The following is a 25920-nucleotide window of genomic DNA, read 5'->3' on the forward strand; positions in this document are numbered from 1 at the left end:
GGAAAGAGAAAACAAAGGGGATGTCGGAGGTTGGCTACAGCTTGGGCTTCTTCTTGGACCTCCCATGCTCAGAGAGGTCCCTGACACAATGGGATTGGCTATGCCAGGTCATGTCACAACACGTCAGACATCCATAAAGCAAATATCCCAATCCGGTGAGCTCCAGGCACCATTTAGGGTCAGTCAGGAGAAAAGGACATGCAGAGGACACACGGACTTGACTTGGGTTTGGATGACTCCCACTCCCCAGTGGTTTCTTCTCCCCACAAAGTCAGTGCAGACACAGTGCTGGAGGCATCTACAGCTGCTTTGTGAAGCCTACGCTAGCTCTTAATGTTTATGCCCTGGGGTAAAGTGTTGGCTGGAAAGAGGTTCACTTATTACCTGGTGCTGCTGGGACTGGATTTAAAGCACTGGGAGTGGCTTCCCCTCAGGCAGTACACTGCAAAGAAGGAGGCCACCAGACATGGGGGCTGACCAGGCTAAATGGGCCAACTGGTCTACCTTGACTGCCCTTACGGTCAATGAAAAAGGATGGGCTCCCCAAAGAGTGATGCTAACCCTCGTGGTGGGGGACAGGGTGGGGAGAGAAGAGGGCACTCATTTTGGGCTGGCCTCACTGGGGCAGTAAATCCCTCCTTCCTAGCCAATCAATACATACTCCTTCTTCCCAAAGAGCACTTCAACTCTCCAGGATGGCATTGCCTGTCCTAAACAGGACTTGGAGCAATGAATATTTACGCTGCCTCCTTCCTTGTAGAATAGGAAGCCTGAGCTGTGCAAAGTCCACTGCATATCAGAAAGATTTAAGTGGATGATAACAGCCTGTGCAGTGGTCTTAATTTTATGCATAATAGATGCCCATCTAAAAAATAACCAAAAAAATACAGACCACCTGAAAACTCTGAAATGAACCTGAAATTATAGATCTCCGCCTTTAATTTCTTCCTCCTTTTTAACAAGCCTTCCAAATCAGAGAAGATGGACCTCAATAGATTTTTTTATTTTTTTACTGATTTGTGAAGAACTAATGAATTTCTCCTCATGACTAGAGGGGTTGCCTCCGTGCAGAGGAAAGGCTGAGAGAGGAGCATCTCCTTAGGAAGACTAGTTTCAGCCACAGCTTGTGCACTGCTCGGCAGCAATAGTGTTTGCATTAATGTCAGGGCTGGCAGGAACCCGTTTCCCCTGTGATGAGCTACCGCATGCCTGGAGTTGAGGAAGAGCCGCACAGACTGACCCCATGAACCCTATATCTGGCAATGGGAGCCCAGCTGGGCTTCCAGGAGTGAGTTTTTCCCATTGAACCCCTGGATGAGGTGTGATCCTAATGCAGGGGTGTTTGGGACTGCCCATAAGCTGGTCTGGATTAGGGCAGCTCTACCAGCTTCAGGCTCTGCCCAGAGTCCTTTGTTTCTGGAGATGCCAGAGAGGTGCTTGGAGGGACAAGTCTGGGGTTCAGAGGGCACCAGCACACAAATTCCTGCAAACCTCAGACCCCAGAAGGCACAAGGTTACTGAGCTTGAGGTGTGCAAACTATCAGGACCCAGTGCTGGTGCCCAGGTGGACCCTCCTCATCACCCACAGGTCCACCCACATCCCACCAGTGGATGTGGCCCAAGGGAGGAGATGTCCAGGACCTCCTAGGAAGGGCTGGGGAGGATCTAAGTGAGCTGGGAGTGGGAAGGGAATGAGACCTTTCAAACTAGAGGCACTCCTCCAAGTCCTCTCTTGGTCCTGGTGGGGCACCATAAGGCAATGGAGGTGGGCAGACAATGGACGGGTTTTCCTGCTTTGACCTTACTCCTGGTTGGAGGAAAAGGAGGGTTGGAGGGCCCAGGGGCTGCTTTACCTGCTGAGGTTTTGCACCGCCGCTCACATTTCCACTTGGTTTCGAAGCGGTTGCTGTTTCCTCGGCATCCCCCGAAGACGAAGGGCCGGCAGGCGTTTGCCTCTGCATGGTAATACCAGAGCAGGGCGTAGTGCTGGCAGGAACCCTCGTCCATCGGCTGCAGACAGGGGGCTGCAAGGGAAACATGGCCCCACCACTTGTGTGTTAGACCCGGGTGGGAAAAGGCCACCCTCTGCCACCCCCATCACCCCCTGGAAAATGTGTGGGGCTGGTCCAGGGACTTCCACTGCCCCACAGTCAGTGCCTTAGCCCAAAATGAAGGGGTTGGCAGAGCAAAGGGGGCAGCAAGGACCAAGGATGGGCATCCGGCAGTGGATTTCCACAATGGGGCAAGCACAAGGCTCCTTGTTGTTCCATGGCACCTCCCATCCCTGGAGTGCCCTTCATGGTGGCCTCCGACCTTTGCAAGGGGGCAATTAACCCCTGGGCCTTGGTCGGGGGGTGCTTTGCAGGGGTGGTTGCATTCGGGGTGTTGTTTGGGGTGTTCTCACTGTGCATTTTGCTGGTGGGACTGGACAACACAGGATCGGGATTGGGTGAAAACGCCCTCCGGTTTGTTCACCACCAGCTCAATGCCCTGGGGCAAAAGCAGCTGCTTTAAGCCCAGCCCAAAACTGAGTTTTGAGCCTCTGTTTGCTGGCATGTGTAACTCTTTCAGGGCTGCATCCCCTTGATCTCGATGCCAAAAAGCACTTCCCACCCGGGAAGTGACTTCCCTAAATGTCACTTAATTCAGTGCATTTCACCTGGTAATTGACTGTGGGCTTCTTGGCGCTTGTGCTGAGAGGGACCCGTTATCTGCTGTGCATGAGGAGCTGCTGGGGAAGCAAATGGAAATCAGATGTAACGAGGGCACGCAAACAAATTAGCCACCATTTAAATATAGATCATTGGAGCCTTACATGGCTTTCCACCGGCTAACAAGTTCTCTTAATAAATGTCACAGAGCAATTGGCAAGGGGAGGGAGAAACCGGTGGCAATAAAACTCTTAATGGTGTTAAACAACTCAGTCAGAAAGGTTGGGTGTTAGTCAGAGAAAATGGAAGTATTTGTAGTTGTTTGCAGGAGATAAATGTCAGGCCGGAGTTTTGTAAATCTGCGAGCTTTGAAAAGCCAGGAGCGATTGTAATCTGGCAGTAATAACCCTCCGACTGCAGAATCCTGTTAACATTTAGAGCGCCCATCCGCCCTCATCACTTAGCAGAGCGATTTATGAGCCCTCCTGCCTCAGACCTGGGCTTTAATGGGATTGTCGGCTGGCGACGGCTACAGCTGTGATTCGATAACATGTGGAAAGCCCCATCGATCTGAAACCACCCAGATCTCAAATGCTGCCTTGATATAAAATGAGTTTAAACCCAGATGGATGATGTCCTCGATGTACAGCACAGAGGTCTTGGGGGTGGTCAGGAGGAAGGTGGCGATGGTTGGGGTCCAGTTCCAGGCTTAGTTGGATCTGAGGGATCGGTTCGGTCCTTAGCAGATTACATGGGGAAAATGGAGGTCATCATCAATGGGATTGACTTAAAACTCTTCCCAAAGCTCAGGGAAAGGGCCATCATGGGTAATAAAGGTCAACGCACATAAACTGTAGGTCAACAGTACTGGCACGGGGCGTTGCATTTTAGATGGCTCCCTTCTGCTGAGATGCATCTGGCCCTGCAAGTACTTATTTCTCTGAGCTGAAGCACTGATGCTGTCCTCCTGCCTGTGTCAATGGCAGCTCCACCAATGCTACCCAACCCTCCTCCTCCTGGTGACACATACCTGAGCAGCCACATCTTAATTTCTGACTTGCTGAATTGCAAAAAATGAGTCTGAACTCTGCCTCCTTTTCAGTCCTGCCCTGTCTTGCAGTGTGTTTGAACTCTGAGAGCCAAGTGCAGAAAGCCTTCCACAAACAAGCCCATAATCCCCAATTCCTCCCCACTAGCCCTTCTGCATTGTAGAATCATAGCATCATAGAAAGTCCTGAGTTGGGAGGGACCCACAAGGATCATCAAGGCCAACTCCTGTCCCTGCACAGGACACCCCAAATTCACACCAGGGCTCTGAAGGCCTTGGCCAAGTGCTTCTGGAACATCGCCAGGCTGGTGCCGTGATGCCTCACTGGGGAGCCTGTGCCAGGGCTCCACCACCCTCTGGGGGAAGAACCTTTCCCTAATGCCCAGCCTAGCCCTCCCCTGGCACATCTCCCTGCCATCCCCTCGGGGCCTGGCGTTGGGCACCAGAGAGCAGAGACCAGCCCTGCCCCTCCTCCTCCCCTCGGGAGGAAGCTGCAGACTGTGATGATGTCTCCCCTTGAACTCCTCTTCTTCAGGCTGAATAAACTTACTTTAGCTGCTTCTCATACAGCTTCCCCTCTAAACTCTTTACCAACTTCACGGCTCTCATGTTTTCACTCTCTGTCTCCCATAAATCAAGATTCAAAGCCAAGTTCTGCTGAGGAAGTCAGAGTGTCCATGGGTGGCTGTGGCATGGATTTGAAGATGTGATGGACCTGGAGGAGGGCAGCTCTTACGGATCCTTCTGGGTGAAGGTCATTTCAAGGTTGCTGCTAAAATTTACAGCAGAACTACCATGAAATCCCTGAAACCAGTCATGTCAAAGGCTGCTTATTGCCTCCATCAGCATCCCACCAGATGGGAAGGCCCGTGGGGCCTGGAAAAGCCACCCACAAGCCATTATCCCGTTGGGACAGGAGAAGGATGATATTTAACTGGTAGCTCTTCTGTGCCAAGGAGACTGTATTGCTCATCAGGTCTGCATGAAGCCGGGCTAAGCATTCCCTCATCGTAATGCTCACTACAGTGGTTCATGGTCAGAAGAAAGGGTAGATGGTCTGAAATGCAGCTGAAACTGCCCCACCCTGTCCAGCCCATGGACAAATAGCAGGACATAGTTCACCCCCCTATGGCTGAGCAGCCTTCCTCCCCAAAAATGACAGTTGCACCTCGGCTGCCTAGCACTGCTCAAGATCCTACTGGGAAACTGGGGAGGTTGTTCATACCTAAAAGCATGGCCAATCTTGGATCATGCTTTTGCCCCGTCCACGTGCCTGGTGTAGAGGTAGATGCAGTGTGAGGGGATGTCACAAACCCACTGGTGTTTGTCTACAGGCAGGTCTGTATTGCATTTGTCCTGCCATTGGCCCTTCTCACTCCCCCTCTCTCTTGGGCAACACAAAGGGACAGAAATAGAGCTGGTTGTTTTCCCATTAGCTGTAATCAGTAGCTTTACCCATTAAAGGGTTCATGAGGCCCTGGGCAGAAATAGTCTGTAATAGCTCAAGTGTTTGGTCTCAGAGATGTAATTTCTGGCTGGTAGAAAGCTTTACTAGAAGTTGCAAAGAACATGGTGGGGAGAAGGGGATGAAATCAGCCTGAAAACGGGTACCTCCTTCCAGCCTTTCAAAATGCATCCTTTTGGAGGTGGTGATCATCACTGAGGCCACACATATTTGGCTTTTCCCTCACCCACTACCTCTTCCAGGGGCATTGGCTCACCTCATCCTTGAGCCACTGACCTGCACAGGGCATGGCAGCGTGGGAGCCCTCACTGGAAATCCCATCACTGCCTTATTTCTGCCCAGTCCCAGGGAAGAGGATTTAGCACTGGGTTCACGAGGTGCTCCAGAAGATACCAGCTGCCATGGTTGAGAAGATGGAAAGCATGCAGCCATGCAGCTGCACTTACCTGCAATAAATGAAGGTGGCTCCATGAAGGGCTTCACCAAAGCCACCAAAGCGGTCATGCTCTGAGTTTTGTTAAGCATTTCTTCTTGTCTTTCACCATCCCTTCTGGTGTGTCCCCGAGGCTGAAAATACCCTTGGAGCTGCCTGTTGATTTCAGATGCCTCCAGACCTGTGGATTTAATTGCTGGATCAGCGAGGATGAAATCTGGTGCCACAGTTAGAAAGCCACCATGCTTCAACAAATGGTTGTAGCTCAACAAAATTACTGCCACTGCACAACACAGTGTGAGAGACAAGTCATAACACAATGTCTCGTTGGCCAAAGCCTACAAACCACTGGGGTACGCGGTTAAGGTAGGAAACCTATTTCCACATCACATATACTCTAGAGAGGGGCAAGCAATTAAGGAGAGGTTGTACTGTCTTCCCAAGAAAGGGAGCAGGGGATATGATAAACATTCAGAATAAAAGCTGGTTTTGAGGAAGTGGTTCCCAAGAAGTGTTGCTGGGCTTCCTTGGGACCTCCATAGCTGCATGGATCTGTTCCCAGTGTCAGTAATCAAACCTACATGGATAATTAAATGCTGCTGGCTCAGCATCTCCACGAGATACGTCGCCCAAAATGCTGAGTGTTGCCAAACTTCTCAGGTAAGGCTCGTTTACTAAAAGGCTGGGGAACCCACAAAAAGAGTTAGCTAAGTTATGCATGTCCAGCTGTACATCTGGATGTGTGTGAGGCTGTGGCTCCATCATCCTTCATACTGGGTCTGATGCTCAGTGCCCTGAGGGACAAGTGTGATCTGGACCAGTCTGGCAGGCACATCAGCGAGCAGGTATTTTAGGAGTTCTGGATTTACGGTGGATGTACAGTTTGCTGGTAAAGGACAGTAGATCTAGTGGAGCCTGGCTGTGTAAAGTTAACCCAGAAACCTGTTTTGAAGCTATGTGGACCAGCAAACTGAATCCATCCCAGATTAATGCTCTGTGGTGTGTCTACTGTGGTTTTGATCCGGCTTTGCTTCCTTCTACTAACTTACTGTTTTACCCAAATGATGCTCTGAGCATGAGGGATGGAGAGGACCACATGCTCCTGGCTGAAGGATCGACCAGCCAGATAACAGGCAGGGCTCTTGGGTAATACCAGAATCATGATGGCAAAACATTTCAGTGAGGGCTGTCCTTTGCAGGAGCATGCAGGCTGCTCTGTCCAAGAGCATGCACTGTGCAGGATTCATTTGCTCTGATTGATTTACATTACAGAAGTAAATGGAGGCCGGGGCAAGGGCAGTGTCCCAGGTACGGGATGGTGGATGAACATCAGGGAGAGATAATTTCTACCCTGACAGATTTGCTTTCTAAACAGAGCAGAAGAGGAAACGAAGCCCAGAAAGGACTACCTCATGTCTAGTGTAACTAGAAATATCCCACACCAAAAGCGTTCCCAGCTACTCCAGGCACCTACAACTGCACTGGCTTCTAACATCCAGGGCAAGGATGCTGTTTCTTGACCCACCCCTCTGTTTAGAAAGTCCTTGCTTTGTAAAGTGCTCTGCTTTTGTACACTATGAAACAATGTGTTCTGAAGGCTAAAAAAATATATAATGTAACAGTTATGAAATAAAATTAAAGCAAACCCATTCCTCGAGTAAAAGTTCACTGCAATTTAGAGTCAAATCGCTGCTCTGAAGTTCCTCCTTTGTCTATTTCTGTTTAAAACATTAAAAACAGGCTGTGGTGAGGGACCCTTTCTAGGCCTAAAGATGGCCTTGAAATGTTGTGGGAAACATTCGGGTTAGATAAGATGTCCCAGGCCAATCAAGGCATCAAAATTGGGTTGATGGACACGACACAGACCTATGAGACACCTGTGCCCATAGAGACGACCCAGAAGGATACATAATCTGGCTTATATATGGGCAACTAGAGCAGCACCCAGGGATGAGGATCAGATCCAGAGTTGGAAATTTTCCCCTAGGTGCTTTCATGTGAGCTGAGTGTCTTCAAAACCTACTATGGCCAGCTGAAATTTAGAACCTGGTTCAGTACCTCCCATGGAAAAACTAGACCCTGAATCACTTACCCACATGTAGGCAAAGACATGGAGGAACCACGTCCTCCCTGAAGCACAGAGGATGAGCCCCTGGCTGAACATGGGGGTCTACCTTGGGGTTGGCAGATTGGCCCTCCAGACTCCATGGACCATATGGATGAGATCTCCACAATGGGAGCTTAAATGATGAACAGACACCTGCACCGTGATCTCCCCTTGAGCTAGGACACCTCTCAAGATTGCTCCTCAGGCAGAGAGTCCTTTTACCAGCAACAGATCTTTGGTAAGCGACTGATATCGCATGTAGCCTTGTAGTATGGTAACTTTGATTTTGTCTTGGTAGCTTTGATTCCGTGCCAAATTGCTGCTAATGAAACATTACATAAACTTTGCATGCACAATCCCTTAGACATAAACTGTTGTCCAAGTCTGAGACTAAGATTGGACCCAGCTGCACCTAAGATTTAGCAGGAGTTTAGAAAGCAAAGGGGTCTACTCTGAACCTCATGACTCAAATGGAGGGTCTTCCTTACTCTTTGTATTTCTTCCATTAGATGTAAACCATTGTCCAAGTCTGAGACTAAAATTGGACCTACCTGCACCTAAAGTCCATCAGGAGTTTAGGAAGCAAGGGGTCTACTCTGAACCTCGTGTCTCAGTGGGAGTTCCCTCATTACTCTTTGCATCCTTGGTCTCTGTGAATCATTTTCACTCGAGTGGAACTCAATTTTCCTTTGTATATTTCTTCCATGCAGTAATTGAGTGAACCTTGCCATCAAACTTTGTCAAGTTGCACTTTTACAAAATTGTTTTAAACCCACTTTTGCTAATACCTTTGTTGGAGATTCCTTAAGTGTTCTAAATAGTTCATGGCAGACCCCAGCTTAATGGCTGAAGCATCTTAGCAAATGGTGGTGAACCCAAACCCTCCTTGGCCATATGCAGAGCCCAGAGAGTGGGGTGGGATTGGGGCAGGAGTGGGGCAACTCTTTGGGCAAGGAAAGCGAGACTCCAAAAGCCTGACACCCTTGTGATGTTGGGATTCTGGAGTAAAACCATCCCCAAATGCAGTGTTTTTTGTTACTGTTGTGGTGCTGGTTGGCAGTTATTCACTGCTGGAGAGGAGACATCTGTGTGTCAAGAAGTGCCGTGAAGTAGACAAGAATGAAAATGTTGTTACTGGGCAAAATGCAGCTCCAAACCTTCCCCTGTGACCCAGCGCCTTTTGCCAATCAGTGGGGAAATTGAGGTGACCAGGGAGGAAATCTTTGCTGACAAAACCATGGGGGAAGAAATGTGAAGAGAGAGGGTTTAAAGGGAAAAAATTAAGAGTTTGAGTAGGAGGTCAGGACTACGGCAGAAACCTCGCGGCCCAGAAGCCCGCATTCATCTCTGAGTGTGGAGAGGTGACGCACCTCCACTTGCTGCTAATGGGGTGATATTTGCTCTGCTAAGCCAGCATGTGCCAGCACTCAAATTGCTCCAATTTAGTTGTTGGCAGGTGTCAGAGCAGTGGCCCCGAGCATGGCTCACTGGCCGACTTACCGCATCTGCCTCTTATTTCGTTCCTGACCATCTCCTTCACTTCTTCCTCCTGTGCCATGGGGGGGGAAAGCAGAGGTTAGCAGTGATTTTCTACCCCAACACCATCTCCCTCTGCTCTGTGCCCCATCCCAACCCTGCTTGTCTCAGTGGAGGTGGTCTCTGGTGAAACCACCTCGGCTTGGGTATGGCTGAGATCAGAGACATACATCTGGTATCACAGGGATCTTGGTTCAAGATTTGTTGCTCAACAGGGAAATTATTCCTTTTGAAAATTTATGGCCATCCCCTAGCCAGCTCCTCTGGCCATGGGGTGCTGGGATGACCAGCCCAGTGTGAGAACCATGGCACACCTCAAGCCCAGGCTGGCTTTCCAGTGAGTCTCTCCACCCTTTTGGCACTGTCCCTGAAGCCAAGGTCTCTCAGATATCCCTTACCTCTGAAAAACTTCATCAACCCACCTGCATCCATGCAAAGGGCTGCTCAGATCATAGTGCAGGTTTCACTAGGTTTAGATGAGATGTAGATGTGCCTCATTTTTTCTTTTTACCAGCTAATGATGTTCCCCACAGAGTGAGACAGCTGGTTTCAAGGATTTTGAGTATATCCCTCACCCTGGGGCCAGCCAACTGCCTCTGCTTCAGCTGAGCATCTTCCATGTCCGACAGCTGGTGTCCTACGGCACTTCATGTGGTCACTACCTCTTAGCCCTTGTAGGGATAACAAATTTTGGGGCACTTACTACACAAGGGAGCTGGGCTCTTCAGCAGCCCACACATAGGGCACCCTTGCCCATAACGCCCGTGCTAAAACTAATCCTGCCTGGCCTCCACACACTGGAAAGACGAAAGTACTGTCTTGTATCAGTCAAGCAGCACAAAACACATTTGCTCAGGCAACAGGATGGAGATGCTAATATTAGGGGAGCTGCAACAGGGATTTTGCCCTAACCCATATGGGTCAAACACTCCTTCTTCAGGACTTACAAACCCAGAGCAGTAGCTTTTGCAGTAATGCCAGCTCCCTAATTGCTTTGAAAATGTCTCTTCTGCTCTTTCTTTGTATTTGATCAGCCCTGTGGCATTGGCACTGAGCCTATCTGCCAAGCACATGATGTTCAAAACAAGAGTTTGAAACATCATGGGGAGGATGGGAGAGGGGAAATATGCCTCGGGCTCTGGGTCCTTGTTTGGGCTTGGCATTGTACTGCGCAACACTGCTCCTGCCCCAGCCTATGTACGCCTGATGTCTCTGGGTAATGGCCAACACTCATTTCCCGGATATTCTCTGAATGAATCTGTTGATCAGCATTTCCCTCCTCCCCTACACCTCTTAGGGGCAGTTTGCCCTATTTTGTCTCTTCAAGTCTGTGTAATAGGATGTGATCTTGGGCTAAAGTACTCACAGAAAGACCAGGATCTCCCTTTTCTCCTTTCTGGCCAGCTAGACCATTTTCACCCTGTTAAAAACACTTAAGTCATTACAAAAGCTCAGTAGGCTGATCATTAAATGCTGCAAGAATAAGTGCACCTTAGAGAGGAAAGGATGTGCTAGGAAGGGATACGGGGAAAGGCTTACATATTTTCTCATAAGTTTTAGGGGTATTATCTGTGAGTAGCTCACTGAGCAGAAAGGACTAGACTCATCCACATACAAGGAAGCAAGAAAAAAAGCATCAGAGAGTTGGGTGTAGGCTCCCAGACTTTGTGGGAGCACTGCTTTATTCAAACAATAAGGATGTTGCCAGCTATCATTTCAGTCAGGTTTCTTTGCAGTTCGTAAGGAACCACAAAGGCTGGGGTAGAGGAGCAGATAGGATCTGGCCTCCAGAGAACCTCTAGGAACAAGACCTGGCAGAAGATTGCAACAGGGATTGCAGTCCCAGCTCTGAAAAGATGAAACACAGGGAGATGCTGAGGTTTGCCAACAGGGTTTTCTGCCTCCTAGGAGAAAATACCTTGAAAAATTTTCTGCTCAGAACTGGATGTGTTGATTAAAAATAGTTTAAAATATCAAAGGAAAAGGAGCACAGGAAGAAGTATCTAAATTAAAGCTATGATGGTCATTTTTCTCAATCGGTGCTCACTCACAGGGGCTGGAGCATGAAGAGAAATCACATTACCCTCCACCAGCACATGGAGCTATGCCACCACTTAATGCAAAAAGCCTTAAGTCAGTGTTGGCAGGAGCTGCAGAACATAGGGACCAGTCCAGAACATGGGTTGTAGGTTGGGATCTTGAGATTAAGCAAGCTTTTATTTGCATACTCTGATGTGCCTTAAAAGGCTGAGCATCACCCCTCTGTACTGAAGTACTGCACTGAGTATTGTTTTAATCCTGGTCTGCCTTGGCAAACACAGGTGAGGATGTGCTGGCCCAAAATATGATGTTTTCCCAAAGAAGTCTTCTATATAACAACTGGCAGCCCACAGGGCTCACAGCAGTTGTCCCAGCCGGAGGTACCTTCAGGCAGAAGCGTAGGCAGCATTGCCTGTGTCCAGTGTCTGGTGCTTGTGGGTAAAATGGTCTCTCTGTTTTTGCTGTCGCGAAATTTGGAGAGCCGAGAAATGCAAGCGAGAAGAGCCAGGGATCAACCAGCCCCAATGCAGAGCTCTGCACTGCTGCAGGGCGGTGAGGAACCTCAGCGGGAGGTGAGGCTGCCTCGTCCCCATACTGACCATTTCTCCTTTTTGCCCGTCCATGCCCGGGGGTCCCCTGAGGCAGAGCTGAGGTCTCCCTCTTTTCCCTCGTGCACCCTAGAGAGGAAGAGGAGAGCTCGGTTAGCAGTGCCAGAGCACCCTCCGGAGATATCTCATGCCACTGGTTGGGGTTTTCCCACTAAAGCCCAACCTGGGCACCAGTAGAAGATATTCAGAGCTCTCTGGATTTCAGATGTTCCCCAGACAGATCAGATGTGATGGGTCAGAGCCCTGGGTTTTGCCCCCTCTGCCCTGGACAACCCTGAGGCATTTCCTATGGTCCCTCCCTACAGAAAGGATGGATGCTGCAGGGGCAGAAGGCAGGTTTCTCTCTCTGACACTCTGTCCCAGTACTAATTTAAGAAACGGAGTCTCAGCAGGAGGAGAAGGGCTTGCAGACTGAGATAATACCCTCCCACACTAGAAATGAAGGTGGCCTCGCTGCTGCAATTCAGACCCAGGGACTTTCTCTTTTAATTTAGGGAAAAGACAAGTAGCAGTGTGGATGTAGAAAGTGGCATCTCACAGTCTCTATTTAATCAGCATCCAAACAAAAGCCATTCATTATCTCATACATGGCTTTCTAAGCATGCAGTGCTTGTAACTGCTCATATAAAAACTTCCAGCCTTTTTAAACATACATGAGGGTATCTTGTACTTTCGGCTCCTTCCTCCCTTCTGTGATTCTTTTGATACATTTTTCATTGCAAGGTACAGCCTGGGGAGCAAGGGAAAGAAGAGCAATGTTGCTGCTTATGGTCTGAAGCTCAATCTAGTCCATTTTTTATTGTTCTGGAAGGGTCTTTCTACACCTGCACCCCTTTAGGGGAAGGTTCAGGGGCAGTCCTCCTATAATCAGCCTGTCAGTGGTGAAGCACTGGGTGGGCTTCAGCTGTAGCTGTAGGCTGCTGAACAATTCTGGAGGCCCGGAGCATCCTCTGTGCCCCTGTACCACGGAGCAGATTGCTCTAAGTCAAGCTTTTATTTGATGCTGTCTCAGGAGACAAGACAGATGTTCAATCTGACCATAAGTACAACGTGGACCTTGCTGCACCACCTGCATTTTTCCTTCCTTAATCACTTCTTCCCTAAGACTTAACACCCAGTGTTGGGTGTTTTTTGTCTTGTGTCTCCAAAGAGAAGGATACAGACTTTCCCAACATGTGATGCTCTTCATTCTGTATGGGGGAAAACCAGGGTAAGAATCACTAGAGCCTACATAGACACCTTTATACCACCCAAGTCAGAAGTCCTGCAAGGGGGCTTAGGACAGGGAGATCTCTGAGACCCAGGAGAGTCGATCTACTGAGGTCCAGACTCATTCAGACTTTCACACAAAATTGGGTCCAAATTGTTTCAACCTCTATCCTCAAAAGCCAAAGCAATTTTCATTGTGTATCTTTACCAGCACAGCCCTGAACTGTCAGCTGCAGCTACAGATCAGCTAAATTCTCCATGCAGTTGAATGTGCTTCTCACTTGGTGAAGGATAATCACTGGTGACTGGAATTTGGATTATTTGGCTGAAATAATTCAGCAGGGCATGGCAGATTGAAGAAGAAATCCTGGCAGGGTCTCTACCTCCTTTCCTTGTTTTCAAATCAGCAGATCAATCTACTTCCCACCTAGCAGAAAACTCAAGTATTTTACAAACCATATGTGTGTGTGTGTGTACATGCAGTCTCTACACACAAACACACATATATATACACACATATACGAGGATTAAATTCTTACACATACTTATTTAAGGATATATCGCTGAAGGGTGAAACACAGGACACAAGGAGTTAAAACAGGGCTATCCCTGACACAGCTTATGGGAAGCAGTTGGTCTTCCAACTTCAGCTTTTCTTTTGTTCTTGATCCTTTCATGTTAATTTATATATTCTCTTGTCCAAATCTGAAACTCAGCCAGACTCACTAGCACAACTGAGAAGGGTATTTTAATTTCCAGACCTCTTTTGCTTGAAAAGTTCTTTGCTACTTAATGGATGCCATCTAAGGGCGAGTGATTAACATTAATCTCTAGCATCGTCCCTCCGCATTGTATTGGCAGCAGCAAGACACTCTTCATTACCAGAGAATCTGGGGGCAGCATGTTCCTTCTCACAAACAATATTAGCATGTCTCATTTCCAAGCCTTTTTGTTACATTTCAAAAGGTGCCCAGCATGTCTTGCATGCAAAGACACTTATTAAGTGTGGCCCACAAATGGGGTCTGAAAGCCACCAGCTCCTTCTGAAACCTTGGCATCCTGCTCCCCAGATAATTAGCAACAGGGGGGGTGCACTTGATGCCCTGCTAACTTGAAATTATCAGCCTTCCGTTCTTTACTGAGAGGTCACACCTTACACTGCAGATAGGAAAAGAAGAGAGGAAAGGGGAAAAAAAAAATCCCTGGTGATAAATGCACCGAGAGGTGAAGTTGACCAAGATCCCACAGAAAGACAGTGGACTTTGCAGTCATCCTCTCTCAACGTGAAAGACCTCAAGTGCCAGTTTATAGGAGGGGGTTGTATGTGTACATGGTGACATGTGGTGACACATCTGGGGTGCTACGTCACATGAGGCTGTGAGGTACAACCACCTGGGGAGCAGCTGGGGAAGAGGCTTGAAGCAGAGTTCCACTGGGAAGATAAATCTGTGAGGTCTAGGGCAGTGTTGTACCTTCTCCTGCTCATGGAGGAACTTGACTGTGGATGAATCCTCACTAGGGCAGACCCAGCATAAGGCTTTCTAGCGAGTGGAGGGGTCATGATGATGTTTGCCATGTGGGAGGGCCAGGCCTGGCTGCAAGGGAGGGGGAGGAGAGGATTTTTCCTTATTCGTGTATGTTATGATTAATATGGTAAGGAGAAAACTAGATCTCCTGGAAGCCAGCTTATTAGAGCTTATCATTCATGCCCTCCTCACACCAGATCTTGCCAGGGTCCAGGGCATGCTACAGACCACTTGCTGCTCACCTGTGGCCCTGGTTCGCCCTGTGGCCCTTGAGGTCCAGCTGGTCCAGCAGCTCCAGTCCTCCCAGGCAATCCCATTTGTCCTTTGAAGCCTCCCAAGCCAGGAACTCCCTTGGCTCCCTGAGAATCACCGACAGAGAGCAGTTCCGACCTTCTATCAAGCACAAATTGTTTTAAAGATGGTCCAGTCAAACATCCAAGCACTTTTATGGCATTGGCAATAAGGGGAGAATCTTTACATTTTACTTTGCTGTTGTGCTATTTACAGAGCATCGGGAGGATGGTAGAGATCACTCCAGCTTTGTTCTCCACCTTCACTTCCCCAGAAGGTGCCTCAGTGCTTGGGGACATGGATGTCCCCCTCTCTAGGACGACACCTGGTAATTTCTAATGCCCCACTCTCCCTGAATATGTAAGCAGAGTCTTTTAGTCTGTAACCCTGGAAAAAACAGTGACTCCTGAGGAGGAAAAAGGGAGTTACCAAGAGCTGTCCTATAAATATCCTACTCATCTGTACCATTGAGCTTTCTCCTAGAGCTGCTGTGAACAGAAAAGGCTCCCATTAAACACAGCAGAAGGAAAGACCTCCAGTCAGCCCTACACCCAACCTTCAGCAGTGGCTGAAAGCAGGTGTTTCTAGGAGAGGATAAGAACAAGAGAAGAAGGGAGTGATATTTTCGCAGAAATAATGTCCCAGCCTCCAACCATTCACAGCTCAGAGACCTAGCGAGCCAGAGGTCTTGCTTGACAAGAGAAGAACCCTTAGTGGTTGACACAGATGACCATCAGGGGACGTGGACCAGAAAAGTTGTTATCAATGTAAGCAACAAGTTCTTTAAGATCGCAAATGAGCTGGAGACCAGATGGTGGAGCTGAACATAAGAAAGGCCTGAGGGGCTACAAAATGCCAAAAGACTTGAAGGGAAGACAGCTGGGATTACTGTGTGTTTGCCTTTTATTTTTTCCAAACAGTTGCTGTTCCAACTGAAACCCCATTTTTTCCCTCCATAGAAAGGTACAAATTTTAGACTTGTTCTTTTAGGGAAGAAAATGGAAAATTAAGCAATGCAGAGAAGGAATATCGATGGGGAGTGATCAAGGTGGGGCCTCCTCAGGGAGCTGAGCAAACCCTGGGAGCGGGTCAGCTTGGAGACCTTTCCCACTCCCATGGCCAATGTGCCCAGGAGGCAGCAGCATTATCCACTTGTTCTGTCCCGCAGCATCCCAGGCACCCTTTACCCTGGGCATGGTGGTGTTGAATAAACTCTGACAATTAATCCCACTTCAAGGGTTTGGATGGCTTTTCCTCATACTAAGCAGGCACCCTCCTGGGGTTTTGTATATCAGCAGAGGGTGAATTTAAGGAGACCTCCCTCTCCTGCCCTTTCCAACTGCAGTCCCAGCCTTAATGCTCCAGACAGTTGACATCTGCCTACTGGAAAGGGTACCTATGATGTAGAAAGTGTATAATTTTGTTAACGCAACCTGGTGGATGTGGGCTTTATTCTTTCATAAATGGCTGTTCAATGCAGTCTGGCAAGTACTAACCTTTTCTCCTTTCTCCCCAGGAATCCCCGAGGCACCATCATCTCCCGATGCTCCCTGTTCACCCTGGAGGGAGACAAGATAAAATCATGGCCAATGCAGACTTGGCAAGGTTGCAATTTGCTGAATAAACCATCTCACCTTCAGATTAAAATTTCATTTACTGAGTGACCCAGCAGGGTGTCTCATCCTGCACATCGGTGGTACTCAAGGAAACTGAGCCTTGCAGGGGTGAGTGAAGAGGTCCCCGCCCCAGGTTTCCAAGCATCTTCACTCAGATCTATGCTGACTTAGAGGAATAAATTCAGAATAACCCCATTTGTACCCTTTGAAAGAAAGAATCACGTTGCAGAGGTGGTTGTGCAGCATTTGCAAAGCTTTTAGGAAAACCTTGTAGGCGGATGCATAATTTAGATAGTCACCTTTGGTCCATATGGTCCATCTGATCCTGGGATTCCTGGTTTTCCAGGACTGCCAATTTCTCCCTGTGGATGAAAAAGCAGTGGATGGGCTGTAATCCCACACAACCCCCAAAACATTGGGAAAACTGGCTCCAAAATGGCAAGGTAAGTGGTATTTGAGAGGGAACATGATGACGCTCCTGGTAATAGAAAGAATAAGTATAGGCAAAGACCTACTTCAGAGCAGTATAAATTTTAGACTGCCTTGACTCCAAGCCCACCTACATGAAAGTAGGTGGGAAATTCACTGAACAGTACTTCATTTACCCAATAGGCCAGGCTGATGGAGGAAAATATTAACAACAACAATAACAATAACAATATATCCCATTGGCTCAGCTATCAAGGGCTCCCTTACTTCTTATCAAGCTTTTCAAAACCCTTCATAAAAAAAACCATTAAGGGTCATTATCCCTGTTTATAGAGGAAGGACCAATGATGTTGACAATTGGAGTGATGTGCCCAGCAGTAATTGCTAATTGAGTCCAGGCAGTTGCTAAGCCACAGACCAGGAGGGGATTTGGGCAGGGTCTGCTTGTTTTGGTTTTTGTTTTTTTTTAACCCCAGATTACGAAAAAGTTCCCTGCAAGCCTTAAAACCTTCCCATCTATGGCTCCCTGCTCTGCATGGCCATGTCCCCCTGTGCTGCAGCATGCAGCCCCGTGCCACCAGGAGGGACTTCTCCTGCCAGATTTAAGGTGGCTTCTTCATGCATGATGCTACCCTGGGGATGAGTGGGAAACACTGCTGGAACCGGGGGCAGCTAGACCGGGATGGAAAGCTGGGCTGAGCTCACCTTGATGCCCTCGGCTCCGGGAGCACCGATGCGTCCTGGGAGCCCTCGTAAGCCCTAAGGATAAAGCAGATGATGGGCATTGATGATAAATCCAACTGAGGGCAGAAGGGAAGAACACTCTGTGTGCACAAGGTTAGCCCTGATGTAGTGGTACAAGTGCTTCCCTTGCCCACAGCATCTTTCCCCATCAGCCCCACTACAGCCTGGAGCTTGAGCTGTCTTCTCTGTTATTTCACAGAATCATGGAGTGTTTCAGGTAGGAAGAGAACTCTGAAGCTCATCTTGTCCAACTCACCTACCTGAGCAGGACCACCTAAAGCTGGTTAACCAGGATCATGTCCAGACAGCTTTTGAATATCTCCAGAGATGGAGATTTCACAGGATCTCACCCATTTCCTACCTTTGTTCCTTTCTGCCCGATGTTGCCAGTGGTCCCAGGATCACCTTTCTCTCCCTATATAAAAAAAAAAAGGATGTTCTCTCCCAAAATACTCTTTTTTTTTTTTCCTTTTCTCTCAAGCAAAAACAAAAGAGAAAAACAACCAGCAGATTTCAGCTTGTTTCCAGAAAGTAAAGTGAAGACATGTTCCCACTGAGCATCACTTTGGAGATGTGTTTTCAGTAATAAGGGGCCGAAGTCCCATCTATGTGCAGGAATTTATCTGGGGGCAAGGAAGGCATCCTACTGTAACAGAGACTCAGCTCGTCCCAGGAAAGCGAGGTTCATAAGGGCTTTAGCAAATGATTGCTTTGTTCCCTGCTCTCTCCATGAGGCAGGTCAGCATCAAGGAGAACTGGACTTGGTACATGAAGGAACTTGAGATTTGGGCCTTAGTAAGTAACACAGGAAAACTCATGCTGAAAAACATGGGAAAACTTAGAAGCCTATTGCTAGAGACATGGACAGATGCTCTGCTGGCATCCAGAGACTGGCACGTCCTAAAAATCAGGCCGGGATGTGCATTAAAGACTTCTCCAGGCGGTTTAGGAATTGATTTTGTCTCTCTTTGGGAAAGACTTACCCTAAGCAAGAACCTGCCTCCAGTAATGAGGCATGTAGGGTGTGGGAGCAGAAATGAATTTAGGGTTGAGAAAGGCACGGAACCTCTTTCTACCTGGCAAACGAACTGTGTCATTTCCCACTACTCACCGGCTTCCCCTTCTGCCCCTGAAGACCTCTGTCACCTTTGGCTCCCTTGTTTCCATTCTTCCCATCGAGACCTGCTGCACCCTGCCAGAAAGAGAAGAAAAATGAATTTCTGTATCAGCCCTTGCAGGGAGGTGGATGGGGGCAGTCATCAGGATGGAAGCTCAATAGTAAGAGCCCGGAATAGTAAGAGGTCAGAAGCTACCCTAATACTAGCACCGAGACTGAGGCTGGGATTAACACCCAATCCTCATGGGCTTGCAAGCCACCAGCAAATGCAGCTATGTGAGTTGATTTATTTTTAATTACAGCTCAGGAAGTAGAAGCACATGGTAGCTAAAGAGTAGTCCTGGGCCAAGAACACTGAGGTGGTCAATGGCTGCGGCTGAAAATAGGAACAAGGGCATTAAGCAGGCAGCATCCCATTGCAAGTGACTTAGAGGGGTGCACACAGCCCTGGGCTCTGGGTCTGCTGCTTCCCATCCAGTCAGTCGAGGAAAGCAGTGCTGGGTGGTGAAATTTCATTTGGTGAATCAGTGGATCCAGCCACAGGATTGCTGACAGCTACAGTTCAGAGAAGATCTGCCGCCTGGGGAGTTGAGAGCCAAAAGAGAGATCCTCATCCAGCCCAGCCTCGTGGGCAATGCTGGACAGAGGTGCTCCTCCAAGAAGACACCTTTTTTGCTACACGTTGGAGGTTCTCAGCTTGTGGAGCCACTTTGCAGCGCAGCTCAGCGTGGGACATCGGAGTCACCTCCAACATCGGGGCCAATTTGCACGGGGTCTCCCACTGTTTCAATAGCGAGCTAAAAGCTACTAGAAATACCTTCCCCCCACTCCCCCCAAAGGCTGCCACAGTCTACTCATCCTTTCTGGCCAATTTTGACCGCAGTTTTCAGAACCTGTATGTGAGATGAAATTGGATTTATCCCCACTTGAGACACTGATGGCACAGGGCTCAGCTCACTCAGAGGAGAATGAATTGGCTGTTTAAGCAGATCAGGAGATGAACAAGTGGCATTCTCCACTTGGAATTAATTTGCAGTGGGTTGTTGAAAGGAAACATATTTATCGAAATAAAAAAAAAAATCAGCCACCAGATTTGTATGCCAAGCAGCCTCCTCACCTCTCCGATTACTCCACCTCTCAGTGACAAACTGGCACTTCAAACACAATCATGGTGACAAACATCCCAGAGGCATATGGGTGGGACAGTGCTGCCCCTGACGGTGGGTCAGACTGGGAGGACAGACCCGTTATCTTTTTATTCCCAGATATAAAAATTCAGCTCCTCCTCTGGGAAATGTTGCTTCTTCAAACCCCTCCCAAAGCCTCAACATATTTTACATTTCAGAGTAACAGGAGTATTTGAGAGCCGACCAGGTGCTCCTCCGTGGCTCTGCTGGTGATATCTGCATCAGGCAAAGCCCGCATTCCTCAAGCACTGCCTACACCATCAGGCACAAACATCTCATGCAAGCTTTTTATTTACTAGTAACTATTTATTGACATGATCGATATAAAGTTCCATCTGGGGCAGTAAATGGACCATAAAAAACACAGCTAACTAAAGTTTCTCTGTTTGCTAGGACAGATTGCTTGCTTGGAGGGTAATAAACCTTTTGGTTTGATGGTTAAATCTCACAAGCCCAGGATACCTTCAAGTGCCTGGTGTTTTTGAGATAGCTTTGAACTGGGTACAGATCCATCTGGGAAGGGATTTGCACACCTGTATCCAAAGGGATGGGCTAAAAAGCTTATTCTTGAGCACTGCCTGATCCTGATGGAACCTGACACTAGTTAGAGATTTCCCAATTAGATTTATTATTTCTCTTAGTTGTCCCTAGTGTCTCCTGTGTCAAGGAGAGATGTTTCCCCAACTGCTCATGTGCAACTTCCCTCTCTTCTGTCTGCTTCAGACCATGAGATGCTTCTTGCCTGCTCTTGGCCTGAAAGGAGCCCAAATGGCTCTAGGAAGAGTTAAGCTCAAAATATGTGCTCATAGGCTGAAAGGTAGCTGGGTCTAAGCCATGCCTACTCAGTCCAGTAAACATGAGGAAGTTTTTGACCTTGGTCTTATCTCACCATAGGTGGAGTCCTACACATCATGGGCTAAAGAGACTTGGTCATATGGACTAGAAGGCTTATAATAAAGCTTGGACATGACAGCAGGTCTGAACTTGCCTCAGCTGTGGTGGGGGAAGCAGGTCAGAGAGGTGATGCTTTTCAAGGCCATCTGCACCCAGGACAAGAAAAAGAAGGAATAGGAACAATAATAATAATAATAATAATAATAATAAAAAAAAAAAACAGTGAGGAAGAGGAAAATGTTTGAGCACTAGGCAAAGGAAAGAAGTTGAATGGAAATTTGTTCCCTCAGATTTACATTCTGTGTCCTGCCAGGCAAATAAAGGCTGGGCAATAAAAGCTAGTAAAATGGCAGTTTAAAGGCAATTACTGGTGGAGTACTGGAAATGGCTCTTGCTATTTGTTTTTGTTATTAAAGTGTTGCTGGAACAGGGTTCATTTAACAGCAAAGACACGAGGTACCACGAAGCCACGGCAACGCAAAGGCTTAGTCATAAGTCCTGAGCGTTGGCTGTGACGCAAAGACATCTTTGAGCAGCCGAGGATCTCTGCTTCCAGGCACAAATTCCCGCAGAGCTTTGGACTGGAGCCAGGGAGGAGCCTGCCTTGTCTCCAGGTTTATCATTTACACTCAGATGAACAAGCTGGGGAATCAACTGGGTCACCCTGGGAAAGTGTGAAACCCATCAGCAGAAACATTGTCCCATCAGCACGCCCCAAAAGGATCAAGCTCCTTGAAGACACACATCAAAGGTCTAACGTATTTCCAAACCATGGTACAGGCTGCAACCCCTGCTAAAAGGTTTCCTACCTCCTGGGCTTCAGTGCTCAATATTTGATGGGATGATGCACATGAAGTAGCTGGGAGTCTCAACCTCAGAGTTTCATCTGTGTTTTTATCCCTTCCCTGCTGTGTCTTGTCTAGACTGTCCTACCCACAATTATTTGCTGCAGTCCTGAGCGTCCTCCCCAAAAATCCTTTCTTGGTGTGGGAGCTGCCACTGGTCCTCATAGCTGTAACGAACATTTGTTCTCAGGCACTACATCTCAGAGATGTGTCAGCCTGATGACCTGCTGTAAAGCCTCCAAGGTATCACGGGCAGAGATTTCCACCTGTGGCCAGATCTGGCTTCCCTTTGATCAGCCTGGATGGAAGTACTCAGAATACATCAAGACACCCTCCCAGGGCAAGAACTTCTTAGGAGATGGATTTTTCTACTCTGAGTGGCCAGGGGCACATCTTGTCAAGCCCAGGGCAGACCCCCACACCCCACCTTTTCTCTCCTCTGGCTTGAAATGGCCCACTGTTCAGCAGGCAGGAGAATTGGGATGCCATATGAGTTCACATAAAGTCCCCATGCAAGCCGATGGGTAGGACTCTCTTATCGGTACCTCTTCAGAGTTGTCTACCCACCACTCTCACCTATATCAAGAGCTCTTATGCTCTTAATATCTATGGTAAAGTCAAATTCCTGATTATAACGATGTCCATGACTACCGTACTCTGGGTTATAGGGCCTTGATTATCATTTCATGATAATGATGTCCATCGTTATCATGGTGGGCAGCGAGGTGACCCTGAGCCAACAATGTGCCCTTGTGGCCAAGGAGGCCAATGGTGTCCCGGAGGGCATTAAAAGGCGTGTGGCCAGCAGGGCGAGGGAGGTTCTCCTCTCCCTCTGCTCTGCCCCAGTGAGGCCACACCTGCAGGGCTGCGTCCAGTTCTGGGCCCCCCAGTTCAAGAAGGGCAGGGAACTGCTGGAGCAAGGCCAGCGCAGAGCTGCCAAGGGGATCAGGGGCTGGAGCATCTCCCTTGTGAGGAAAGGCTGAGAGACCTGGGCTTGTTCAGCCTGGAGAAGAGAAGGCTGAGGGGGGATCTCATCAATGCCTATAAATACCTGAAGGGCGGGTGTCAGGAGGATGGGGCCGGGCTCTTTTCAGCGGTGCCCAACGCCAGGCCAAGGGGCCACGGGCACAAGCTGGAACACGGGAAGTTCCCCCTGAACATGAGGCCAAACCCCTTTGCTGTGCGGGTGCCAGAGCAGGGGCACAGGCTGCCCAGAGAGGCTGTGGGGTCCCTTCCCTGGAGACATTCACCCCCCGCCTGGACGCGGCCCTGTGTCCCTGCTCTGGGGGTGCCTGCTCAAGCAGGGGGTGGGACGGGGTGAGCTCCAGAGGGCCCTTCCAAACCCCACCAGTCTGGGATTCTGTCATTCTGTGATTTAGTTTTCAGATCCTGCAGAGTGCTGTCTGCTTCTGACTGTAGCACTGTGCTGTGTAATGGTGGCAAAAGAGTGCCTTTTAGCCTCTTTAGCCTTCCTGGACTGGCCATATTTGGCATATGATCATCCCAGTGGCAACCGGAATCCCCTGATTTGCTCTCACTTCTTGCTTTGGCTTCAGATGTACAGCTTTGCTTTCATGCCTTGTGAACTCCACCACTCTCAATGATCAGTGTGGACCAAAATATCCTGGGTTTCTCCCATCCTTCCTCTCACTCACACGCTGGTGGCTTTGCTCCAACATGGGCTTTGGCAGATATGCTGTGGGAAGCATTGAAGAAAGAAGCACATCAGAAATGGTTCTGAGAGCAAATGCAGAAGGTCCAGGGATCTGGTGGGTATCCCACTCTCTAGGCAAGTTGAAGCAGGACCCTGGGAATAAGCACATGGCTGGCGGATGGGGATACCACACAGACCCTGGCTTTCTCCGTCAGAGGGAAAGGATCCATGGGCTGTTGGCCAACTACAGAGCCAAGATTATAATAGATAAAGTAGATATCTGAGCTCCAACCTGTACACCTAGTGAGGAGGACTGAAAACTAGGATGGAGAGAGCCAAGGCACACTGGTAGCTGTAGACCCTGGAAACCCAAAATAGGGAGTAATGGCAAGAAAAGGAGAAAGGGATATTCATAACAGAGCCTTAGTGAGATTAATGGGTTAATCTGCCAGAATATTAATGCGCAAAACATGGCAAATAAAGAAAAGGAGCTGGAAGCCTTAATACATGATCCAGATTACAACTTGATAGGCATAACACAGGCTGCAATATTAATATAAAAGTGTGAAACATGGCAGCAATATCAACGTAAAAGAGCGCAGTGTTTTTAGAAAAGAGGAAAAAGGAGGTCTTGAATATCAGGAATGCACTCGTTTGCCTTGAGATCCAGTTGTAAAGTCAACTAGATCCATTTAAATTCTTCAGATAATGATTACAGGGAGAAGGTACAAATGCTGTCACTTGGTTGGGGAACCCGACAGATCGCCTAATCAAAAGAGTAAATGGATGAGACTTTTTAGAAGCTGATTAAATCACCCCGAATTAATTCAGCAGGACAGAAAGGCACCATCAAACTTTTGCAATGAGTTGATGGCAATTTGTGGATATGAAATTTTGGAATTAGAGGGAGCTGAAGGAAAATGAGAACTGCTAGCCATTACCTTTAAGACTTTGCATAGAACAGATTGCGTACAGGTAGACTGGACCAAGTAGTGTCTGTCTTCAAGAAAAGGGGAGAAAAGGACTTGGAGAACGATACAGGAGACAGCCTAACCTGCCTCTCCAGAATAACTTGTGGAAAAAACAATCAAAGTATCCGTGAGCACTTCGAAGATAAAGTGAGACTTGGATTTGTGCACATCAGGATGTTGCATCCTAACACAGGTGTCTGAGATAGATGATGTGAATCATGCTCTAAGAGTACCCTAAGGCTGCCAATAAAACAAGCCTGAGCACGGCTCACTACGGTGTGGAAAGTGGACATGGCAGACATCTAACCTGAGGTCAGAAGAATTTCATCCAGGATGTTGTATATCATGGCTCTTCCAACACAGCCCCAGCTCTGATCTGACTTTTGCAATTTTAGAAATTTAATGAAGGACCAAAAGCAAGCTCTGTTATCTCAGTCTAGCTCCAAGCACAGCACAGATAGCATTAACCTGCACCAGCAGAATCCCTAAATATTTCCAAAACAAAGATTACGTAGCTTTCCTCAGATACTGATTGACAAGATACCACTTTCTGGTCATTAACTGTATCATGTGCACCCACCCTGCGGGTGCCAGTAGAAAACAGCACATCATCCAACCATGACTGGATGGTTGCTGGCCAGGATGGTGGAGTCCAGCTGTGCTTCCTTTGCACTCAGCAGCCTCAACAAACGTCTTCTCTCTACTCTACTACGGCTCCCGCGCTACTACTGACGTTGTCACCTACGGATTCAGGTGCTCACAACAACGCAATTCCAAAAATGCACTCAATCCAACGCCTACGTGCGGTGATCCCAGATGCTGAGGTCTTAGAGCACGTTACAGCCTCGACGCTTTGGCAAAGCGCTCGGAAGGTTGTTTGCAATTAGGAAGGGGTTGAAATACTTAATTGAATGAGAGCCTTTTTCTCAGTGAGCAATTACCAGACTGGATTAGAGTCTTGTAAATAGTTACACAGCCGTGACCAGTAATTAATAGGCAGTGCTAAACGGCTGTGGAGCCTTCACAGCAACAGATAGTTGCTGAGAGTCGCCCACTCACACACAATGAGGCATAACTGGGGAATAGGTTAAGAAAATACTGATATTTATTATTACAATAAGACAATTGAACCTGCTTGTATTTCCATGACCTGAGGAAAAGGACCAGTCAACTTTTGGTGTTCCCTCCCCTCCTATTCCTTCCTTTCCCAGATGAAAAGAAATCCGTGACTTTTTTCACTTTGGACCACCTTGGAAACCATTATTTTTTCACTTAGGGTTTCTTCCAGGTGAACTGGTAAAGTTCAAAGGTGTGTAAACACTTTTGCAAACCAAAATTGTTTTTCTATTTTTTTTCCCAGTTGCAATTTGTCAAGAAACAAGGTGAGCTTGGAGAATATACAGGTCCCCCAGCACAAATGTTTTCCCTCTGGCCAGCAACATGCACGCTCTGAGTGCTGAGAATAGCCAGTTGTAGTCCAGTCCCTTAAGGACATATGAGTTTCTAATGGGATATACAACCTATAGTCACAATTCTTAAGCCATTTGAA

The 25920-nt window shown here is 48.0% G+C and overlaps 1 protein-coding gene across 17 annotated transcripts in view; it reads right to left on the reverse strand.

Moving 5' to 3' along the window:
- LOC135311853 (collagen alpha-1(VII) chain-like) overlaps nt 1–25920 on the reverse strand; it is a 120544-nt gene that overhangs the window by 343 nt on the left and 94281 nt on the right. For 10 of the 17 annotated variants that reach the window (XM_064442176.1, XM_064442185.1, XM_064442191.1 and 7 more), the window contains 12 exons: nt 18815–18895; nt 18065–18118; nt 17665–17718; nt 16830–16892; nt 16411–16473; nt 14866–14982; nt 11880–11957; nt 10607–10660; nt 9205–9253; nt 5611–5778; nt 2660–2731; nt 1854–2024 (listed from right to left, as the gene is read on the reverse strand). In XM_064442176.1, the coding sequence (XP_064298246.1) occupies nt 1854–2024; nt 2660–2731; nt 5611–5778; nt 9205–9253; nt 10607–10660; nt 11880–11957; nt 14866–14982; nt 16411–16473; nt 16830–16892; nt 17665–17718; nt 18065–18118; nt 18815–18895 (1024 nt within the window). Of the gene's footprint in view, nt 1–1853; nt 2025–2659; nt 2732–5610; nt 5779–9202; nt 9254–10606; nt 10661–11879; nt 11958–12541; nt 12619–14865; nt 15017–15464; nt 16311–16410; nt 16474–16829; nt 16893–17664; nt 17719–18064; nt 18119–18814; nt 18896–25920 lie in introns of those variants that run through there. The other 7 variants (XM_064442276.1, XM_064442157.1, XM_064442199.1 and 4 more) reach the window with 6 other exon arrangements.

Source organism: Phalacrocorax carbo, chromosome 1 (genome assembly GCF_963921805.1).
Source record: "Phalacrocorax carbo chromosome 1, bPhaCar2.1, whole genome shotgun sequence".
NCBI lineage: Eukaryota > Metazoa > Chordata > Aves > Suliformes > Phalacrocoracidae > Phalacrocorax > Phalacrocorax carbo.